Source organism: Syngnathus scovelli, chromosome 4 (assembly GCF_024217435.2).
Source record: "Syngnathus scovelli strain Florida chromosome 4, RoL_Ssco_1.2, whole genome shotgun sequence".
NCBI classification, from domain to species: Eukaryota; Metazoa; Chordata; class Actinopteri; order Syngnathiformes; family Syngnathidae; genus Syngnathus; species Syngnathus scovelli.
Window position 1 is genome coordinate 6,242,466 of NC_090850.1, and position 19,131 is coordinate 6,261,596.

Genomic DNA, 19,131 nt, shown 5'->3' on the forward strand with positions numbered 1-19,131 from the left:
TCGGCCCCTATACATTTTCATCTAACCAAATCTGGCCCGCTTTGAAAAAATTTGGACACGCCTGGTGAAGGTGTACAGTGTTCACTTATCGGTCCTGTGTGCCGACACCGTGAGTTCGATTCCGCATATGACATTGGGAGTGTGTGGCGTTTTGTGTGTGCTTCGTGTGGCGTGTTCTGTGTGCGTGTGAAAACAACAAAAAATAACACACTAAAATAAGAGAAAAACATAGACCCCAAACAGATCATAAAATATCTCTGTAACACCTGGAGGGATACATTGCACTTTTCTTCATTGGTGACTCCAAGTGCACAATAAAATAAATTCAAAAGCAAAAAAAAAGTGAATTTTCCATGATAAATGCGGTTTAGTGTAGTTCGTCTCATTGGACTTGCCGTAGCGTGACATCATCAGTAGGCGCTGCCCCCCGAGCTGATCAGACCGGATCGCGTCTTGACAATACCTTTGTCGGACGTAACTGAAGCTTTTCATATGGCAATGCTGCGACAGGGCTTCATTTCTGCTGGTAACGGATGTTTTACTGTTTTCACTTTACTTTGTTACCTGTTAAAATACAACCATGAATACATTGTTTTCCCTAATAGTACTTTGGATGAACTTTAATGTAGTATTGAAATCATTGACTTTGTGATTAATGTATGATCTGTATCAAACGTTTAACAACATATTTGTGTAAATGTAAAAAAAAAAAAAAAATATTTACCTAAGACCAGAGAGAGTTTATACTAGAAGTTTCCAGACTGACGGAATTAAGCCAGCCGTAACCTTGATTCTTAATACTGTGCTCCGACAGCGAGCGTCGTTCGCCACCTATTAAATAAAAGCAACAAAATTAATTAATGGACGACTTTGTATGAAAATTATGTTAGAAAATAACCTCTGTGGTCAGCCATGTCGTTCACCTAGGGCAGAGGTGTCCAAACATTTTGCAAGGTGGGCCAGATTTGATAAAGTGAAGGGGTCTGGGGGCCAATAGTTTTTTCGGATTTTTTTAAGTACCAACATTTTATGCTAACACACTGCTATAAAACAAATGTTATTGTCCCGATTGTCTTTATCTTTTAAATGACAAAATAACCAAATATAAGCCACTCGGGCAGATGTGAACAACTCTAAAAACACAAATTCTGCCTTTCATTGATATCTGAAGAGTCAGATAACATTGAACAAACTGTATGAAATACCTTAAATTTACATTTACAATTATTTTTGCCTCATAAACATTTCAAACAGGAGTTATAAGTAATGCAAAATTGTCCTCCATGTTGAGAGGAGCCAGATGAGGTGGCTTGGGCATCTCATCAGGACGCCTCGTGGACGCCTCCCTGGGGAGGTGTTCCGGGCATGTCCCACCGGTAGGAGACCTCGTGGACGACCCAGGACACGCTGGAGAGACTGTCTCTCGGCTGGCCAAGTTATAACAAGCTCATGTAATGTCAAAAAAATAACATTGAATTTAAAGTTATATAGATGTTTATTCGTATGATCATAATATAATCAAGTTTTGCCAAAAGAATCGTTTTATTGATTCGATTGAAAACATTGAAATTGCGTAAGAGCAAACTGCAATAGAAATCTGTTCAACATTACTCTTCTTTTAAAAATGGTTGACGATATTAATATGGTTTGGATTGAAACCTTTTTAGTATTTGAATGCTGTACACAAAGTATGGACCCGCGGTCCATACTTTGGATATTGCCAAAGTATGGACCGCGGGCCAAATCCGGCCCCCGGTCAGATTTCATACAGCCCGCAGCTTCAGACTTATTTATGGCCTGCCTGCACTGCCAAACTGAATTAAAAAAAAAAAAAAAAATCATGAAACTTGAAACTGTAATTCCTCCAATTACGAAAGGGTGGCAGCACCACCCCTCTCCGCTAATATCTGCAATGGGGACTGCAAAGAAAACGAACGTTGACATTGAGGGCCGTTGCTTTCAAGTGAAATGGGAATTACAAAACTTCTTCAGTGAAAATCAAAGAAACTGTGTTTGTCTAATTTGTAAAGAGATGGTTGTCATGTTTAAGGATTTCAACCTAAAGAGACACTGTCAGACTAAACAAGCTAACACATATGACAAGCTAACAGGGGGTGACCGTGCTGATAAAGTGAAGCAGCGCCAAGCTGAACTGGCATCACAACACCGATTCTTCACGCGGGGCTGCGAGTCAAAAGTACATTTTACTAAAGCAAGCTACGAAGTGGCCATGTGAATACGTTGATGTTATGAACCTGTAACAGTGTAACCGCGCGCGCGCGCGTGTGTGTGTGTAACATGTAGATGTAACTAAAGTATACTACATTCTGTAAATATGTTTTTAGAACTCTTATCATTATAACAACTTTTTTATAACAAGTTACAAGTGTACATACTGTAAACATGTTTTTAGAACTCCATCCATCCATCCATCCATTTTCTGAACCGCTTAGTCCCCACGGGGGTCGCGGGCGTGCTGGAGCCTATCCCAGCCGTCATCGGGCAGTAGGCGGGGGACACCCTGAACTGGTTGCCAGCCAATCGCAGGGCACACAGAGACAGACAACCAATCGCACTCACACTCACACCTAGGGACAATTTGGAGTCTTCAATCGGCCTACCAAGCATGTTTTTGGAATGTGGGAGGAAACCGGAGTGCCCGGAGAAAACCCACGCGGGCCCGGGGAGAACATGCAAACTCCACACAGGGAGGGCCGGAGGTGGAATCGAACCCGCACCCTCCTAACTGTGAGGCGGACGTGCTACCCAGTGCGCCACCGAGCCGCCCGTTTTTAGAACTCTTGTATTATAAAAAAATATAACAAGTTGCCATAATGTAAATATGTTTTTAGAATTCATTATTATAACAACTTTTTTTATAACAAGGTACAAGTGTACGTACTGTGTTGTGTGGGCGCTCCCTTTTTTTTGGGGGGGGGATCCGCAGTGTACTGAAGCCGCGATAAATCAACTGCGATATAGCGAGGGATTTTTGTATTAGAAAACTAGGTCTATTGGGCTAAGAACATGTACAAACTATACTCCTTTTAACATGAAAACCTTAGAGAAGCAATTGTGCGGCAAAAAATGGAACTGCTGTCAATGTGTTTCAACGCACGTAAATGAACTGGGGAATATAATTTGACCTGAAAAAATTTTGTCAAGACGTTTTTTTTTTTTTTTTTTTGCTTTAATCCATGCTACCATAATGCTACAGGCAGCACAGCTTTGTAGTTTTTTTCTGTCGTATCGAAACATTTTTGTCAGAGCACACGATTTTGAGAACGGTGTTTGGAGAGGCAGAGCGCATTCGGAGCTTAGTGTTTCCGAAAGAATGCCCACAGGTTTGCTGCCACACTCTGGTGAAATCTAAAACAGATTTTTTATACATTTTCGACTGTGGTCAACAGTGCTAACATGCTTCGGGCCGGAGCGGCAGCAACCACTGTACAAGTGGTCACCATTTACCATTCATACATTTAAACAAAAGCATAATTCGCTGACCACGCCCAAAAAAAGCTGTGAAACAAAGGCAAAGGTAGTTCAACTGCGATATATGAAGGGAACACATTATTTCTGTGTAGTTTATTCGTGTACCTACATTTTTCATTATTCCCAAAATAAAAGACAGAAGTTAGGATTTTCTTCTTCTTTCCTCTAATATGTTCATTTTTTGTCTGATTTAAGCCATAACATGTTCCACATGTTCTCCTCATTTCAGGTATATATCGACATCATTCAAAATCATTTTAAATAATTCCACAATTTTTTCTATTCTTTTCAGCCTTCACACAAAATTTCTCCAGAAATTATATTCTGTAATTCAGAGATTGTCAACCGGTGGTCCACAGCCCTCTAGTCGTTTGTGCCGGTATTGTAGGTGGTCAACGAAATTGGAAATGGTAAATAATTGTAACATTTTTAAAAATAAAATTGATTTATTATTTACTGAATTATTTTCCAGCTAACTTTGATAATCATTTACCCATCCAAATTATGTCAAATGTAGCTGAGATTCCCAAATTAAACAGAGATACAAATAAATAATATGCATATGTCTATCTTTCTTTGGTGCAAAATAATAATATTCCTTCAAAGCGATAGTCCCCAAGTTGCTTGTTGGTTTTAATGGTGGTCCCTTGGACAAAACCAGTTGAAAGCCCCTGCTCTAATTGACACTCATTGTTTATTTTATTTCCTCCATTATGATGTTTTCTGTTTATAGTTTGTGTTTGTAAATCAGTCCCCGTTTGGACAAAATACACATCACGTACAATATTATTTAAAAAGAATCAATGTGTGCTCTGTGTTATGTGCCGTGTTACCTGCCCCCAGCTGGTAACTTTCCTCCACAGACTATCAGCCACAGCCACACCCACTTATCAGAGACCTGTCCCTGCTCGTTAAAGATGCTATTTAAAACCCATGAATCCAACCAGCCCCCGTCAGTTCGTCTTATTACCTAGTCCTGGTTCTGTTTGCCTGTGTCCACGTCCGTGCTACTTGTGCCTAGTACCTTGTCTTGTGCCTTGCTTCCGAGTTGCTGACCCACGCCTGCACAACTGACCGACCACACCTGAACGCTGCCAGCCCTGACCATCTGCCCGATCATCTACCTAGCCTGAACGCCACTGGCCCTGACCAACTGCCCGATCATTGAGCAAGCTTTCGCCTCGTTCTTTGACCACTCTGCACCTGATAGCCACTTCGCCTTTCACCAAACATCAATAAAGACTCAGTGTGTCACATTTGGTTGTCCTGTCTGCACCCCAAGAGTATGAACAGAAAAGTTATGGTTAATTCACTGTAGTCATTTTAAGCACCCACAGTTTTCATTCAAATTAAATTTCTTATGCTTTTCCCCCTAATCTTGATTTAAATGATTTCAAACTTTAGTCAATTTTTTCTCTTTATCTAACACCCAGATTTCGTCAATATTGAACATAAAGTACTTATGATCCTAGGAGCCATGTTGTCGGGGGCTTCACGCCCCTGGTAGGGTCACCCATGGCAAACGGGTCCTAGGTGAGGGGCCAGACAAAGCACGGCTCACAGAAGCCCATTATGACGATTGAAATAAATGGACTTCGTTTTCCCTCGCCCGGACGCGGGTCACCGGGGCCTCTCTCTGGAGCCAGGCCTGGAGGCGGGGCTCGAAGGCGAGCGTCTGGTGGCCGGGCCTTCGCCCATGGGGCCCGGCCGGGCATAGCCCGAAAAGGAAACGTGGGTCCCCCTTCCCATGGGCTCACCACCTGTGGGAGGGGCCAAAGGGGTCGGGTGCAACGTGTGCTGGGCGGCAGCCAAAGGCAGGGACCTTGGCGGTCTGATCCCCGGCTGCAGAAGCTGGCTCTTGGGACATGGAATGTCACCTCTCTGGCTGGAAAGGAGCCCGAGCTGGTGTGCGAGGCAGAAAAATTCCGACTAGATATAGTCGGACTAGCCTCCACGCACAGTTTGGGTTCCGGTACAAGCCCTCTCGAGAGGGGCTGGACTCTCTTCCACTCTGGAGTTGCCCACGGTGAGAGGCGTCGAGGAGGTGTGGGTATACTTATTGCCCCCCGGCTGGGCGCCTGCACATTGGGGTTCACCCCGGTGAACGAGAGGGTAGCCTCCCTCCGCCTTCAGGTGGGGGGATGGGTCCTGACTGTTGTTTGTGTCTATGCACCAAACAGCAGCTCAGAGTACCCACCCTTCTTGGGGTCCCTGGACGAAGTGCTGGAGAGCGCTCCTTCTGGGGACTCCATCGTTCTAGTGGGTGACTTCAATGCTCACGTGGGCAATGACAGTGAGACCTGGAAGGGCGTGATTGGGAGGAACGGCCCCCCCGATCTAAACCCGAGCGGTGTTCTATTGTTGGACTTCTGTGCTCGACATGGATTTTCAATAATGAACACCATGTTCAAGCATAAGGGTGTCCATGTGTGCACTTGGCACCAGGACACCCTAGGCCGCAGTTCGATGATCGACTTTGTAGTCGTGTCATCGGATTTGCGGCCGCATGTTTTGGACACTCGGGTGAAGAGAGGGGCGGAGCTGTCCACTGATCACCACCTGGTGGTGGGTTGGCTCCGATGGTGGGGGAAGATGCCGGTCCGACCTGGCAGACCCAAACGCTCTGTGAGGGTCTGCTGGGAACGTCTGGCAGAATCTCCTGTCAGGAAGAGTTTCAACTCCCACCTCCGGCAGAGCTTTTCCCACATTGAGTCTGAATGGACCATGTTCCGCGCCTCCATTGTTGAGGCGGCCGACCGGAGCTGTGGCCGTAAGGTCGTTGGTGCCTGTCGTGGCGGCAATCCCCGAACCCGCTGGTGGACACCGGCGGTAAGGGATGCCGTCAAGCTGAAGAAGGAGTCCTATCGGGCCGTTTTGGCCTGCGGGACTCCGGAGGCAGCTGACAGGTACCGGATGGCCAAGCGGAACGCGGCTTCGGTGGTTGCTGGGGCAAAAACCCGGGCGTGGGAGGAGTTTGGTGAGGCCATGGAGAATGACTTTCGGACGGCTTCGAGGAAATTCTGGTCCACCATCCGGCGTCTCAGGAGGGGGAAGCAGTGCAACGTCAACACTGTTTACAGTGGGGATGGCGTGCTGCTGACCTCGACTCGGGACGTCGTGAGTCGGTGGGGAGAATACTTCGAAGACCTCCTCAATTCCACCTACACGCAGGGCCTGGAGACTCTGAGGCAGATTCTCCAATCTCTGGGGTCAAAGTCACTGAGGTAGTTAAAAAACTCCTCGGTGGCAAGGCCCCGGGGGTGGATGAGATCCGCCCGGTGTTCTTAAAGGCTCTGGATGTTGTGGGGCTGTCATGGCTAACACGCCTCTACAACGTTGCGTGGACATCGGGGACAGTGCCTCTGGATTGGCAGACTGGGGTGGTGGTTCCCCTCTTTAAGAAGGGGGACCGGAGGGTGTGTTCCAATTACAGGGGAATCACACTCCTCAGCCTCCCTGGTAAGGTCTATTCAGGGGTGCTGGAGAGGAGGGTCCGTCGGGAGGTCGAACCTCGGATTCAGGAGGAACAGTGTGGCTTTCGTCCTGGCCGTGGAACAGTGGACCAGCTCTACACCCTCGGCAGGATCCTCGAGGGTGCATGGGAGTTCGCCCAACCAGTCCACATGTGTTTTGTGGACTTGGAGAAGGCGTTCGACCGTGTCCCTCGGGAGGTTCTGTGGAGGGTGCTTCGGGAGTACGGGGTGCCGAGCCAACTGATAAGGGCGGTTCGGTCCCTGTATCACCGATGCCAGAGTCTGGTCCGCATTTCCGGCAGTAAGTCGGATTCGTTCCCAGTGAGGGTTGGGCTCCGCCAAGGCTGCCCTTTGTCACCGCTTCTGTTCATAATTTTTATGGACAGAATTTCTAGGCGCAGCCGAGGCGTTGAGGGGGTCCGGTTTGGGGACCTCAGCATCGCGTCTCTGCTTTTTGCAGATGACGTGGTGCTGTTGGCTTCTTCAGGCCGTGATCTCCAGCTCTCGCTGGAACGGTTCGCAGCCGAGTGTGAAGCGGTCGGGATGAGGGTCAGCACCTCCAAATCCGGGTCCATGGTCCTCGATCGGAAAAGGGTGGAATGCCCTCTCCGGATCGGGGATGAGATCCTGCCCCAAGTGGAGGAGTTCAAGTATCTTGGAGTCTTGTTCACGAGTGAGGGGAGGATGGAGCGCGAGATCGACAGGCGGATCGGTGCAGCGTCGGCAGTAATGCGGACCCTATACCGGTCCGTTGTGGTGAAGAGAGAGCTGAGCCAAAAGGCAAAGCTCTCAATTTACCGGTCGATTTACGCTCCTACCCTCACCTATGGTCACGAGCTATGGGTCGTGACCGAAAGAACGAGATCCCGGATACAAGCGGCCGAAATGAGTTTTCTCCGCAGGATGTCCGGGCTCTCCCTTAGCGATAGGGTGAGGAGCTCGGTCATCCGGGAGAGACTCGGAGTAGAGTCGCTACTCCTCCACGTGGAGAGGAGCCAGATGAGGTGGCTCGGGCATCTCATCAGGATGCCTCCTGGACGCCTCCCTGGGGAGGTGTTCCGGGCATGTCCCACCGGTAGGAGACCCCGGGGACGACCCAGGACGCGCTGGAGAGACTGTGTCTCTCAGCTGGCCTGGGAACGCCTTGGGATCCCCCGGGATGAGCTGGATGAAGTGGCTGAGGAGAGGGAAGTCCGGGAGTCCCTCCTAAAGCTGCTGCCCCCGCGACCCGACCCCGGATAAGCGGAAGAAGATGGATGGATGGATGGATGGATGGATGGATGAACATAAAGTAGCAAATTCCGTGCAGAATAAAAAGTAACAAAGGTGACTGCACTTATGCACTATGCAGCGAGGCAGATTTAGCGTTTATGGGTGCTTGCTTACTCACTCAGTTTTTAATCGTATTGATTTCAGGTCTTTTAGATCCTGGTCAGTTCTTTCTCCTGTCCTCGCTGAGGTTTGCATCCAAGAAGGCTGGTGGTAGCAGCAAGAACCATGGTGGGAAGAGTGCTGGCAAAAGATACGGCCTCAAGAAGCAAGATGGTAATAATCTAATGTTTTTTTAAATATCTTTATGAAACTGGTGTATTGAATAATTTCAAGCCTCAATAATTTCCCCCCCCAAGAGCTGCTAAATTCTTGAGCAGTTGTGTGCTCCTTGATAGTCCCAAAGATGGCAGGACATAAGATACAACAAGAATAAAGCAGTACTTGTCCATTGTCGTTTAGGAAATGAAAGTGGTTCTTTTGACGTTTTTAAATGAGTAATGGGTGACCTTTTCTCTGATACATGGAACACTTGCACAAGCAAGTGAACATTAGCGATCAAAGTTGTGCAAAGGACCCTACGCCACAGTTCCTTTCACGTCACAGGTGAACAGACCATAACAAACACATAACACACCACAGGTCTGTCAGCACTTGACCTGGTTAGTGACGATTACACAGACGGGCGAAAACCCACTTGTGTCCATTCTCAGTCCGTCCTTTTTTTTGTCCTTCATTTCGGAAAATGGACATCCTGTCACGTGGAATGGAGCAGGGCAACCAAATGCAGCTTGGACCATGGTTTATTGAAGGGAAAAGGGTGGTGGAGGAGAGGATGGGGGGAACAAACAAGCAGGAGAGCATTGTAGAACTAACCGGCAGGAATAAACAAGAACTTACAGGACGGGCAAACAGGTAGAACAACAGGACTGGCAAACAGGACAGGCTACAGAAACAAACAGCGGCTTAACAGAAACAGACTGATAGAACAATCCGAAAGGGAGTGACACGCAGACAGGACTTAAATACAAGACAGGTAACGAGGGGCAGGTGACGGCGATTACACTGATTACGGGTAGACAACGGCAGGAAGGGGCAAGTGCACAGACGCGCGACAGAGACGCGAACAAAAAGCATGACTACGAACACTGACACACAAGGAAACGGCGAGGAGCGGAAAATAAGACGTGATACATCCGTCAAAGACGAGTGGATGGACAATTCTGTCACTGATGGGCATAGCGAGTTGGCCATAAAAAAGAAAAAAAGTATTTATCATTTGAGTCGAGTATGAGTGCTCAAAAGATAAACATACAGTTGCAAAAAAGTATTTAGTCAGCAACCCAGCAAGTTTTCATCATAGGTACACTTCACCTAAGAGAGACACAATTAAAAAAAAAAATACAGAAAATCACATTTTCTGATTATTAAAGGATTTATTTGCAAATTATGGTGGGAAATAAGTATTTGGTCAATAATGGCCTCGATCTGAGGCTCCACGCAAGATCTCACCCCGTGGGGTCAAAACAATCACAAGAATGGTGAACAAAAATCCCAGAACCACACGGGGGAACCTAATGAATGACCTGCAGAGAACTGGTACCAAAGTAAAAAAAAAAAAAAAAAAAAAACACACTGTTGAGTGAGAGCCAGTATGGATTCCGGTCCAATAGATCCACTGCTTCAGCTGTAATGAATATAATGGAGGATATAGCAACAGCTACTGATAATAAAAAATACACTATAGGGGTGTTTATTGATCTTAAAAAAGCATTTGACACTATAGCTTGTTTTGTATTATTGTCGAAGTTGCATTCATTTGGTGTGAGAGTAGTAGTTTTAGACTGGATAAGAAGTTATTTAGACAATAGACAACAGTTTGTGGATTTTGTGAACACATGAGGATTGAATGTGGAATCCCACAAGGTTCGGTTTTGGGACCAAAATTGTTTGAATGAAATTTGTATTTGCGGACGACACCAACTTTTATAGTTCAGGACATGACTTAAAAGCATTATCAAACATTATTGAAGAGGAATGTCAGGTCTAAATATGATCAGACATTAAATCACACGCTGGAAGGAAGAGGAGAAGACAACCAGAACAGGTTTACTCGCGAGGAGAACGATAGAGAAAGGAACCGCAGTTACCATCTCCATCAATTCTGAGTCCTTACTCCACGTGCCCCTCTTGTTAATGTTTTGGTTGCCCTGGTTACAGAGGCGTTGCTTACACTAAAGGGAGGGGGGATTGTGTCTGTAGCAATGCTGATTAGCTAAAAATTGTAGTGTGGTGTGAATTAGCACTTCATTGTTGACTCGTGACCCCCGCAGAGTCTGTCCTCTTCCCTCAACCAGCCGTCTTCCCTCACAGTTGGCAGACTCGTCCTCGACTGTGATCAAATACCTTGAAGCACGTTGATTGCCGCTCTGCTGTGGAACAAATGCAACTAAACCTTTGCTAACTTTATCGACTTGGTAAATTAACACACAATAATAATAAGGAACTTGTCCTAAACACTTCAACACACATTAAGCAAACGTGAGGTAACTTTTTAAGGCATTTCCTTAAACAAACATTGAGTAAATATGGGATAACCTTTATGCAACTACTTCTAACCGTATATAACCCTTAACAAAGAAAAACAGTTCTGATCAACTACAATCTATGAACCAAACCTACAGCTAACTAAAAGGAATGAAGTTCCTGTGAATCAAACAAAGAACATTTCACCTATGCAAATAAGCCCTGCTCATTGTTAGTGAAGGCCTCTTACGGGAACAAAAACACACAGACAACATTAGGACAGGAAGGATACAAATGGCTGACAGGGATCAAAAGACATCCCTATCACTAAAAAGGAAGAACCTAGATCAAAAGAAAGATAAACTCGTAAAGGCGAGGCCTCCAAGTCTGGCAGGCCAAGGCTTCACTTAAATTATTCCAACAGGAAATTATTAAATTTAAGAGATGTTTTGATGTCAATAAATTATTAAATGTAAAAAAAAACAAAGTTTGATTTTTTTTTTGTAAGACAAAAAAGAAGGGAACAATATTTCAATTAATATTGAAAGGGTTTCTCATCAAGTCAAGTTTATTTATATAGCCCTAAATCACAAGCATTCTCAAAGGGCTTCACATATACAAAACAAATTGACAATTATTCTCAAAGTGTCCCCTGATCTTAAGCTCCCAAGAGGGCAAGGAAAAACTAAAAAGAACCCTACTAGGGGAAAAATGAGAAACCTTGAGAAGGGACCACAGATGGGAGGATCCCCCTTTCAGGATCACCAGGCTGCAATGGATGCAGAGAGGGCACATAAAATACATAATTTAAAAGAAAAAGTGGATGTCCAATTCAAAGCGATTAAAGGCCGTATCATAGATGTGTCTTTAAACGTGTCTTAAATGTTTCTACTGAGGTAGCAGTTCTAATATTCATTGGTAGGGCATTCCAAAGCTCTGGAGCCCGAATAGAAAATGCTCCAGACCCTGCAGACATCTTTTTGGCCCTCGGGGTGACTAAAAGACTAGCTTTTTGCGAGCGGAGGTTACGAGACGGAACGTAAGGAACAACTAGGTTGACGAGATATGAAGGGGCTAAGCCATGCAATGAGTTATAGGTTAATAGAAGAACCTTGAATCACATCTTAAATGGACCAGGAGCCAATGTAAATTGGCTAATATTGGGGTAATGTGATACAATTTTCTTGTCCGTGAGTGCAGCCTTGCAGCAGCATTTTGTACTAACTGTAGACTTTTGACACTGGACTTAGGACGACCAGAGAATAATGCGTTACAGTGGTCCAGGCTCGACGTAATAAACGCATGTATAATAGTTTCCGCATCACTGGTCAAGAGGATCGGACGAATCTTAGCAATATTACGGAGGTGAAAAAATGCAATTCTAGTTATGTTCTTAATGTGCTTTTGAAAGGAGAGGTCAAATATTACCCCGAGATTAGTTACAGTATCGCTCTGAGTGATAGTACGGTTATCCATAGTTATAGTGGTTTCCTTAAGTAAGTGGTGATAATGAGCTGGACCAATTATCAACGTCTCAGTTTTATCTGGATTAAGACAAAGGAAATTGAGAGCCATCCATTGCTTGATCTCCGCAAGGCACGCCTCAAGATTACAACAGTCCCGCGGATTTGTCATCGATAATGGCATATATAATTGAGTGTCATCCACGTAACATTGAAAAGTAATATTATATTTACGTATTATGTCCCCAAGCGAGTCATATAAATATTAAACAGAATTGGTCCGAGTACCGATCCCTGCGGGACACCACATGTCACGTTATAGAGCTCAGAGGTCGCATTGCCATGGACCACTCGGTGCGTCCTGTCTGATAGATAGGAAAAGAACCAGCGTAGTGCTGACCCTGAAATACCAACACAGCTTTTAAGGCGCTCTAATAAAATATTGAAGTCTACAGTGTCGAAGGCAGCACTAAGATCGAGTAATAACAATACCAATGAAGTGTTTGAATCCATAGCTATGAGGAGATCATTAGTCACTTTAGCAAGTGCTGTCTCGGTGGAATGATTAGCTCTAATGCCAGATTGAAAAGATTCATATCGATTATTGGTGACCATGTAATCAATAAGCTGCTGCGCTACTACTTTTTCAAGAAGTTTTGCTATGAATGGGAGATTTGAAACTGGCCTATTACTGAGACAGTCCGGGTCGAGATTTGGTCGCTTAAGTAGCGGTTTAATGATAGCGGTTTTAAAGGCTGTTGGAACTATACCAGAGAAGACAGACAGGTTAATTATATTTAAGACGGACGGTCCTAAAATTTGAATTATTTTTTTAAATAGTTTGGCTGGAAGCGGGTCGAGTAAACATGTTGTTTGTTTAGCCACATTAACCAATTGTGTAAGCCTTTCAAGGGACATGCTTTTAAAATTTGAAAGGTTTATGGCATGATCGTCAGCGCCGGTAATCAGCGGTCTGGACTGAGCGATTGGAACGGTCATCTTGATCTCATCCCTAATGGATTCAATCTTTTGAGTGAAAAATTTCATGAACTCGTCAGCTGAGTGGAAGGAGCTATCAGAGGTCGGCTGTCGTAGTGTTACCTTTGCCACTGTATCAAATAGTAAGTATTTAGGATTGTTTTTATTGAGATTAATAATTTGCGAGAAATAATTAGTTTTTGCTAAGATAAGCGCATCTTTGTATTTCAGGAGGCTGTCACGCCATGCCTGATGGAAAACCTCAAGTTTGGTTAAATGCCATTTGCGCTCATGCTTTCTACATAATTGCTTAAACGTACGTGTTTCATCTGTGAACCTTGGAGTGGGCTTTCTATGGCGAGTTTTCAGACGTAGTGGCGCTACAGAGTCGATGGCATTTAACAATGTCACATTGAATTCATTTCTAAGATTATCAATAGAGCCGATATATGTGGGAAATATGGCAGTTGCCAGCGGCAGTAACTCGGATAGCGTTGTCGTAGTAACGAAATTAATATTACAGCTGCTGTAATTTTGATTGCGCTCTTGTCTTTGTCAAAGAACTAAATACCGGTGTGTTCGGCCATCCGCGGACGGGGGGCGTGGCGAGGGGCGGGGCAATGACATACCAGCTCTGCCGAACCCCTGAAGCCGACTCACCGAACCCCTGGGGTTTGATCGAACCCAGGTTAAGAACCACTGGGCTAAACGATACGGTATGCTAACGTGACATAAACACAAACGAGGAGCTGAGAAACGCCCTGATGTAACATTAGCAGTTATTCAAATAACTATAACATAAATAACACGTTTATCAAATCATTAAATCTATTGATCGAATTCGCCCTCCTTTCTGTAAACAACGCCGCGTGTGCAGCGCGCCGCTGACGTCTGACTCTTCGTCAGTTGCAGTTCAAATTATTCCACAGGCCCATATAACAATATATAAGCTATATATCAAATAACTATCATATAAACAACAATATTATCAAACCATCTGTGTCACTCGAAATCATTAAATCCATCGATTGAATTCATCGTCCTTTATGTAAACAACACCGCGTATGCGCCGCGCCGCTGACGTTGGACTCGTCGTCAGTTGCAGTTCAAATTATTCCACAGGCCCATATAATTATAAACAACAATTTTATCAAACTATCTCTGTGACTCCACGTCATTAAATCCATCGATCGAATCCTTCGTCCTTTATGTCAACAATGCCGCGTGTGCGCCGCTGATGTCCGACTAGTTGTCAGTTGCAGTTCAAATTACATTAATCCCTTGCTACATTGCGGTTCGTTTATAGCGGTTTCTCTACATCGCGGATTTGTTTTTCCAAATTAAAAAATAAGATTCAAAATAAAACTTTTAAATTGAGGAATTATGGCACAAATGTTGCCCACTCGTCAGCAGAAGGCGGGGAGACAATTGCAGTCCATACACTTGTACCTTTTTATAAAAAAAACACATTTAAGTGTTATAATGTACACTTTTACCTTGTTATTAAAATTGTTGTAATAATAAAAGCTGTTCTAAAAGGATATTTACAGTATGTGTTAAGAATTCTCCATGTTATTTGTTATCCAGCCGTGCTTTAATTTGAGGTAGGGTGCTTTATTTTGAAGGCCGTTTTCAGATGATACCATTTCAAATCATTAAATTTCCTGACTCTAGAAGTCAATGAATGGAACTCATTGTCAGTGAGGCTCCAATTATTCCACAGCTATAGTGCGCCCTCATGCGGTTTAAAGTGAAAATAACATGTGAAGTGATCAACTATACTCGTAAGTAATGTGTTAATGATCAAATAAAAATCTGAATAATTTCACATGTAAGTCGCTCCTGAGTATTAGTCGCCCCCCCACCCAAACTATGAAAAAAAAAAAAAACGCGACTTATAGTCCGAAAAATACGGTACGTGTAATAAATGTTTTTTTTTCTTAGAGACAGAGACTTTGGCTGGTTGTATGTGTATATTCTGCTTTTTTTTTCACTCACCACCTGAGCTTCCAAATTATACGCACCATAGAGCAATCATCATCTGCGATCATCTATCATGCCGATAGCACCATCTTGCTGGGAAAAATAATAGGAAAAAACCTTATTCAATTTGTGCCTTCTTTGGTGGTTATTTGGAATCTTTACGGTGCCCTGCTGTTGGTGTAGCTCCTCCATAGTGGCACAATGCCGCAGCTGCAGTCAAAATACGTTCATGGCTGATGTAGCGATACGTTGTCCTATCAACTCAGCTGGAGCTTTATGATGTATTGCGCGATATCAATCGCTCTGGCTGCTGAGGCACAAAATTAGCTGGGGGCGGCTGTCGTGAAATTTTGATTGTAAGTGGAATAAATTGTCAAAAACAAATTACTGCTGTCATTTCAGTCTTTTAATGCTTTTAAACTAGCCATCCATTCTCATCACTGCTTATCCTGTTCAGGGTCGCTGTGGGCGCTGGAGCCTATCCCAGCTAACTACACCCTGAACTGGTCGCCAGCCAGTCACGGGGCACATATAGAAACAACCAACCATCCACATGCGCACCGTCACTAAACGAAAATTGATCCAACGCTGCCCGCACAAAGGCGAGTGTATCCCTACAAAACCCACTCAGGCATGGCGAGAACATGCAAACTCCACACAGGAAAGCTGGAGCAAAAATCACAACCTGCACATCTGAACTATCAGGCGAACGTGCAAACCAATGCCTAAACGTGTCGCCTGCTTTTAATCCATGAAACCTATTTTGATCTCAGATTATGGTGATATTGCATCTAGTGTTTCAAGAAATTCTCAGGTGTCACTGTAATTTTATGACATTTTCATCCTATATTTTTTGTTATTGCAAGGAAACTTTGTCCATGCTGGCAACATCCTGGCAACACAAAGGCTGCTGAGGTACCACCCAGGAGCGCATGTAAGTGCACTGTTATTGTTTTCCTGTCATTGTAGTTTGATGTTTAACTGGTAATTACACTAACACAGTCACTGCATATGTCATTCGGATTTGAAGGTTGGGATGGGAACCAATAACACTCTATATGCGCTTGAAGACGGTTGCATCAAATTCACCAAGGAGGTCTACATCCCCCACCCTCGCAGTACGGAGACGAGCCAGATAATCACCAAGCTTGCCAATGGATCTTTGCTTTACAAAACATTCATGAACATTATTCCAGTCAAGCAAGAACCCACCTTCAAACTGGTTAGCATGGTCTAAACTCTAAACCCTCATGTGAGGACAAAAAACAATAGCTTCTGATTAAATGCCACAACACTGAATTCACATGTTTTACACTGCCTCCAAAAACATGTACTGTTAAAGATGAACCAAATTTTCAGAAAAAACGTCACACTCCAGCTCATTGAGCATTTAACTTGGATTGACGTTTTGCATCCAGTTAATAATAATATCCATAATAATAGTAATAATAGCAATGATAATAATAATTGATAATAATAATGATGTGGCTTCTTCAAGCCGTGATCTCCATCTCTCACTTGAGTCATTCGCAGCCGAGTGTGAAGCGGCTGGAATGAAAATTAGCACCTCCAAATCTGAGACCATGGTCCTCCATCAGAAAATATTTGAATGCCTTCAGGCCGGGGACGAGATCCTGCCCCAAGTGGACTTCAAGTATCTTGTTCACGAGTGAGGGTGGGATGGAGTGGGAGATTGGCGGATCGGTGCAGGGTCTGCAGTTCGCATCACAACAGACATTGCACAACTGACTGGTCTGTACCAATCAGTCATGGTGAAGAAAGAGCTGAGCCGAAAGACGAAGCTCTCGATATACCAGTCGATTTTACCCGTCGTTCTATGTTCTTACCCTCACCTTGTTCTTTCGGTCTCTACCCATAGCTCGTGACCAAAAGAACACAATCCCTGATACAAGCGGCTGAAATGAATTATCTTCGCAGAGGGTCTGGACTCTCACTTAGCGATAGGGTGAGAAGCTCAGTCGTCCGGGAGAGAGGAGCCACATGAGGTGACTCGGGCATTTGATTATGGTTCCTCCTGGACGCTTCCCTCGTTAAGTGTTTCAGACATGTCCCACCAGAAGAAGACTCTGGGGATGACCCTGACACGTTGGAGAGAGACTATGTCGCCCGGCTGGCCAGGGAACGCCTTGGGTTTATTTGGGATGAGCTGGTCGAACTAGCTGGGGAGAGGGAATTCTCGGCTTTTTTATTGAAGCTGGTGTACCCACAACCTGACTCCAGTGGAGGGAGAGAAGGAAGATGGATGGATGGATGGATGGATGGATGGATGGATGGATGGATGGATGGATGGATGGATGGATGGATGGATGGATGGATGGATGGATGGATGGATGGATGGATGGATGGATGGATGGATGGATGGATGGAAAAGAAACAGTGGAAAGGGGATGGATGGATGGATGGATGGATGGATGGATGGATGGATGGATGGATGGATGGATGGAAAAATGATGGATGGATGGATGGATGGATGGATGGATGGATGGATGGATGGATGGATGGATGGATGGAAAAGGAATGGATGGGTTGATGGATGGAAAAGGGATGGATGGATGGATGGATGGATGGATGGATGGATGGATGGATGGATGGATGGATGGATGGATGGATGGATGGAAAAGGAATGGATGGGTAGATGGATGGAAAAGGAATGGATGGATGGATGGATGGATGGATGGATGGATGGATGGATGGATGGATGGATGGAAAAGTAATGAATGGATGGATGGATGGATCGATGGATGGATGGATGGATGGATAGAAAAGGAATGGATGGGTGGATGGAAAAGGGATGGATGGATGGATGGATGGATGGATGGATGGATGGATGGATGGATGGATGGATGGATGGATGGATGGATGGATGGATGGATGAAAAGGAACAATGGATGGATGGATGGAAAAGGAACAGTGATCAACAGCTCATCACTGGATCTCAGGTCATAAAAGGCCATGCTTCTCCGTGAAAGTAATGTACAAATGTAAAAGGGCAGTAATCCAAGAAGGGGTTTGTAAATGAAAATCTACCAATGACACTGCCTCCTCGTTTCGAGGGAAGGCTGTCCCACCCAAGACTCCAAGTTACAATGATGCGTCCTGGTTCTTCAGTTTGTAATCAACCTCAACAAAGCATGGTAGAGTCCAATATTTAAAGACAGGAAGAAGTAGCATTTATGTAAAAAAGTAAAATGAAAAAAATCTGATAAAAATGTGGAAGAGATTAGGCCCTATTTGACTCCAAAAGAAAGCATGTGTTCTGACAGAAGGAACCTAATATAATTTCTAATTTCTTCACGTTTATCAATACAAGTTTAAAAATGATGGTCCTCAACTAAGTTTAAAGTAACAAAGGCTTTCTGTGTGATTTCTCCCAATTTTGTGTATAGCTGTTGTACAATGAAAATAAAGGCATTCTATTCTATTCTATTCTATTCTATTCTATGGAATTACCCACCTGTTCAAGAGATGACCCAAAGCCATAAATAATTGTAACAGCATAAAACGTACAGTATTTTCTGCCCTATGAGGTGCACTAGATTATAAGGCACAAACCAGTCAATGATGTATTCAGTCAAACTTTATATACAGGAAACTTTATGTACAATATGACATATAGTATAGTACCGTAATTTCCAGACTATAAGCCGTGACTTTTTTCCAAAATTTTGAACCCTGCGGCTTATAGTCAGGTGCGGCTTATATACGATTTTTTTTCGTGATTTTTGTGATGACTTGATCACTTTTATACACTCATAAAAAGGCTGTGGACCACTGTTGTGCGGTATCTTGAAGAAAAAAACAACAACAAAAATACTATTTTGAAACACTACTATGACTGCTGCTTATTCTGGCTGTCTTGCTTGTGACTATTATGAGCTTTAGTAGCTAGGTGACCTGCGTCAAAGGGCTCTAAACCAGGGGTGTCA

General features: G+C 44.3%; 1 protein-coding gene across 1 annotated transcript; it reads left to right on the forward strand.

The window, feature by feature from the left end:
• The first annotated feature begins 392 nt into the window (after window positions 1-392).
• mrpl27 (mitochondrial ribosomal protein L27) lies at window positions 393-18,626 on the forward strand. Its single transcript, XM_049719179.2, has 4 exons — window positions 393-526; window positions 8,382-8,510; window positions 16,051-16,118; window positions 16,215-18,626. The coding sequence occupies exons 1-4, from the start codon at window positions 493-495 to the stop codon at window positions 16,419-16,421; spliced, it is 438 nt and encodes a 145-aa protein (XP_049575136.1). The 5' UTR covers window positions 393-492; the 3' UTR covers window positions 16,422-18,626.
• Window positions 18,627-19,131: the final 505 nt, after the last annotated feature.

Coding starts and splice junctions, on each gene's coding strand:
- mrpl27 (XM_049719179.2), top strand. CDS start 493: ATGGCAATGCTGCGACAGGGCTTCATTTCTGCTG. Junction 527..8,381: donor ACAGGGCTTCATTTCTGCTG/GTAACGGATGTT, acceptor TATTGATTTCAG/GTCTTTTAGATCCTGGTCAG. Junction 8,511..16,050: donor CGGCCTCAAGAAGCAAGATG/GTAATAATCTAA, acceptor TGTTATTGCAAG/GAAACTTTGTCCATGCTGGC.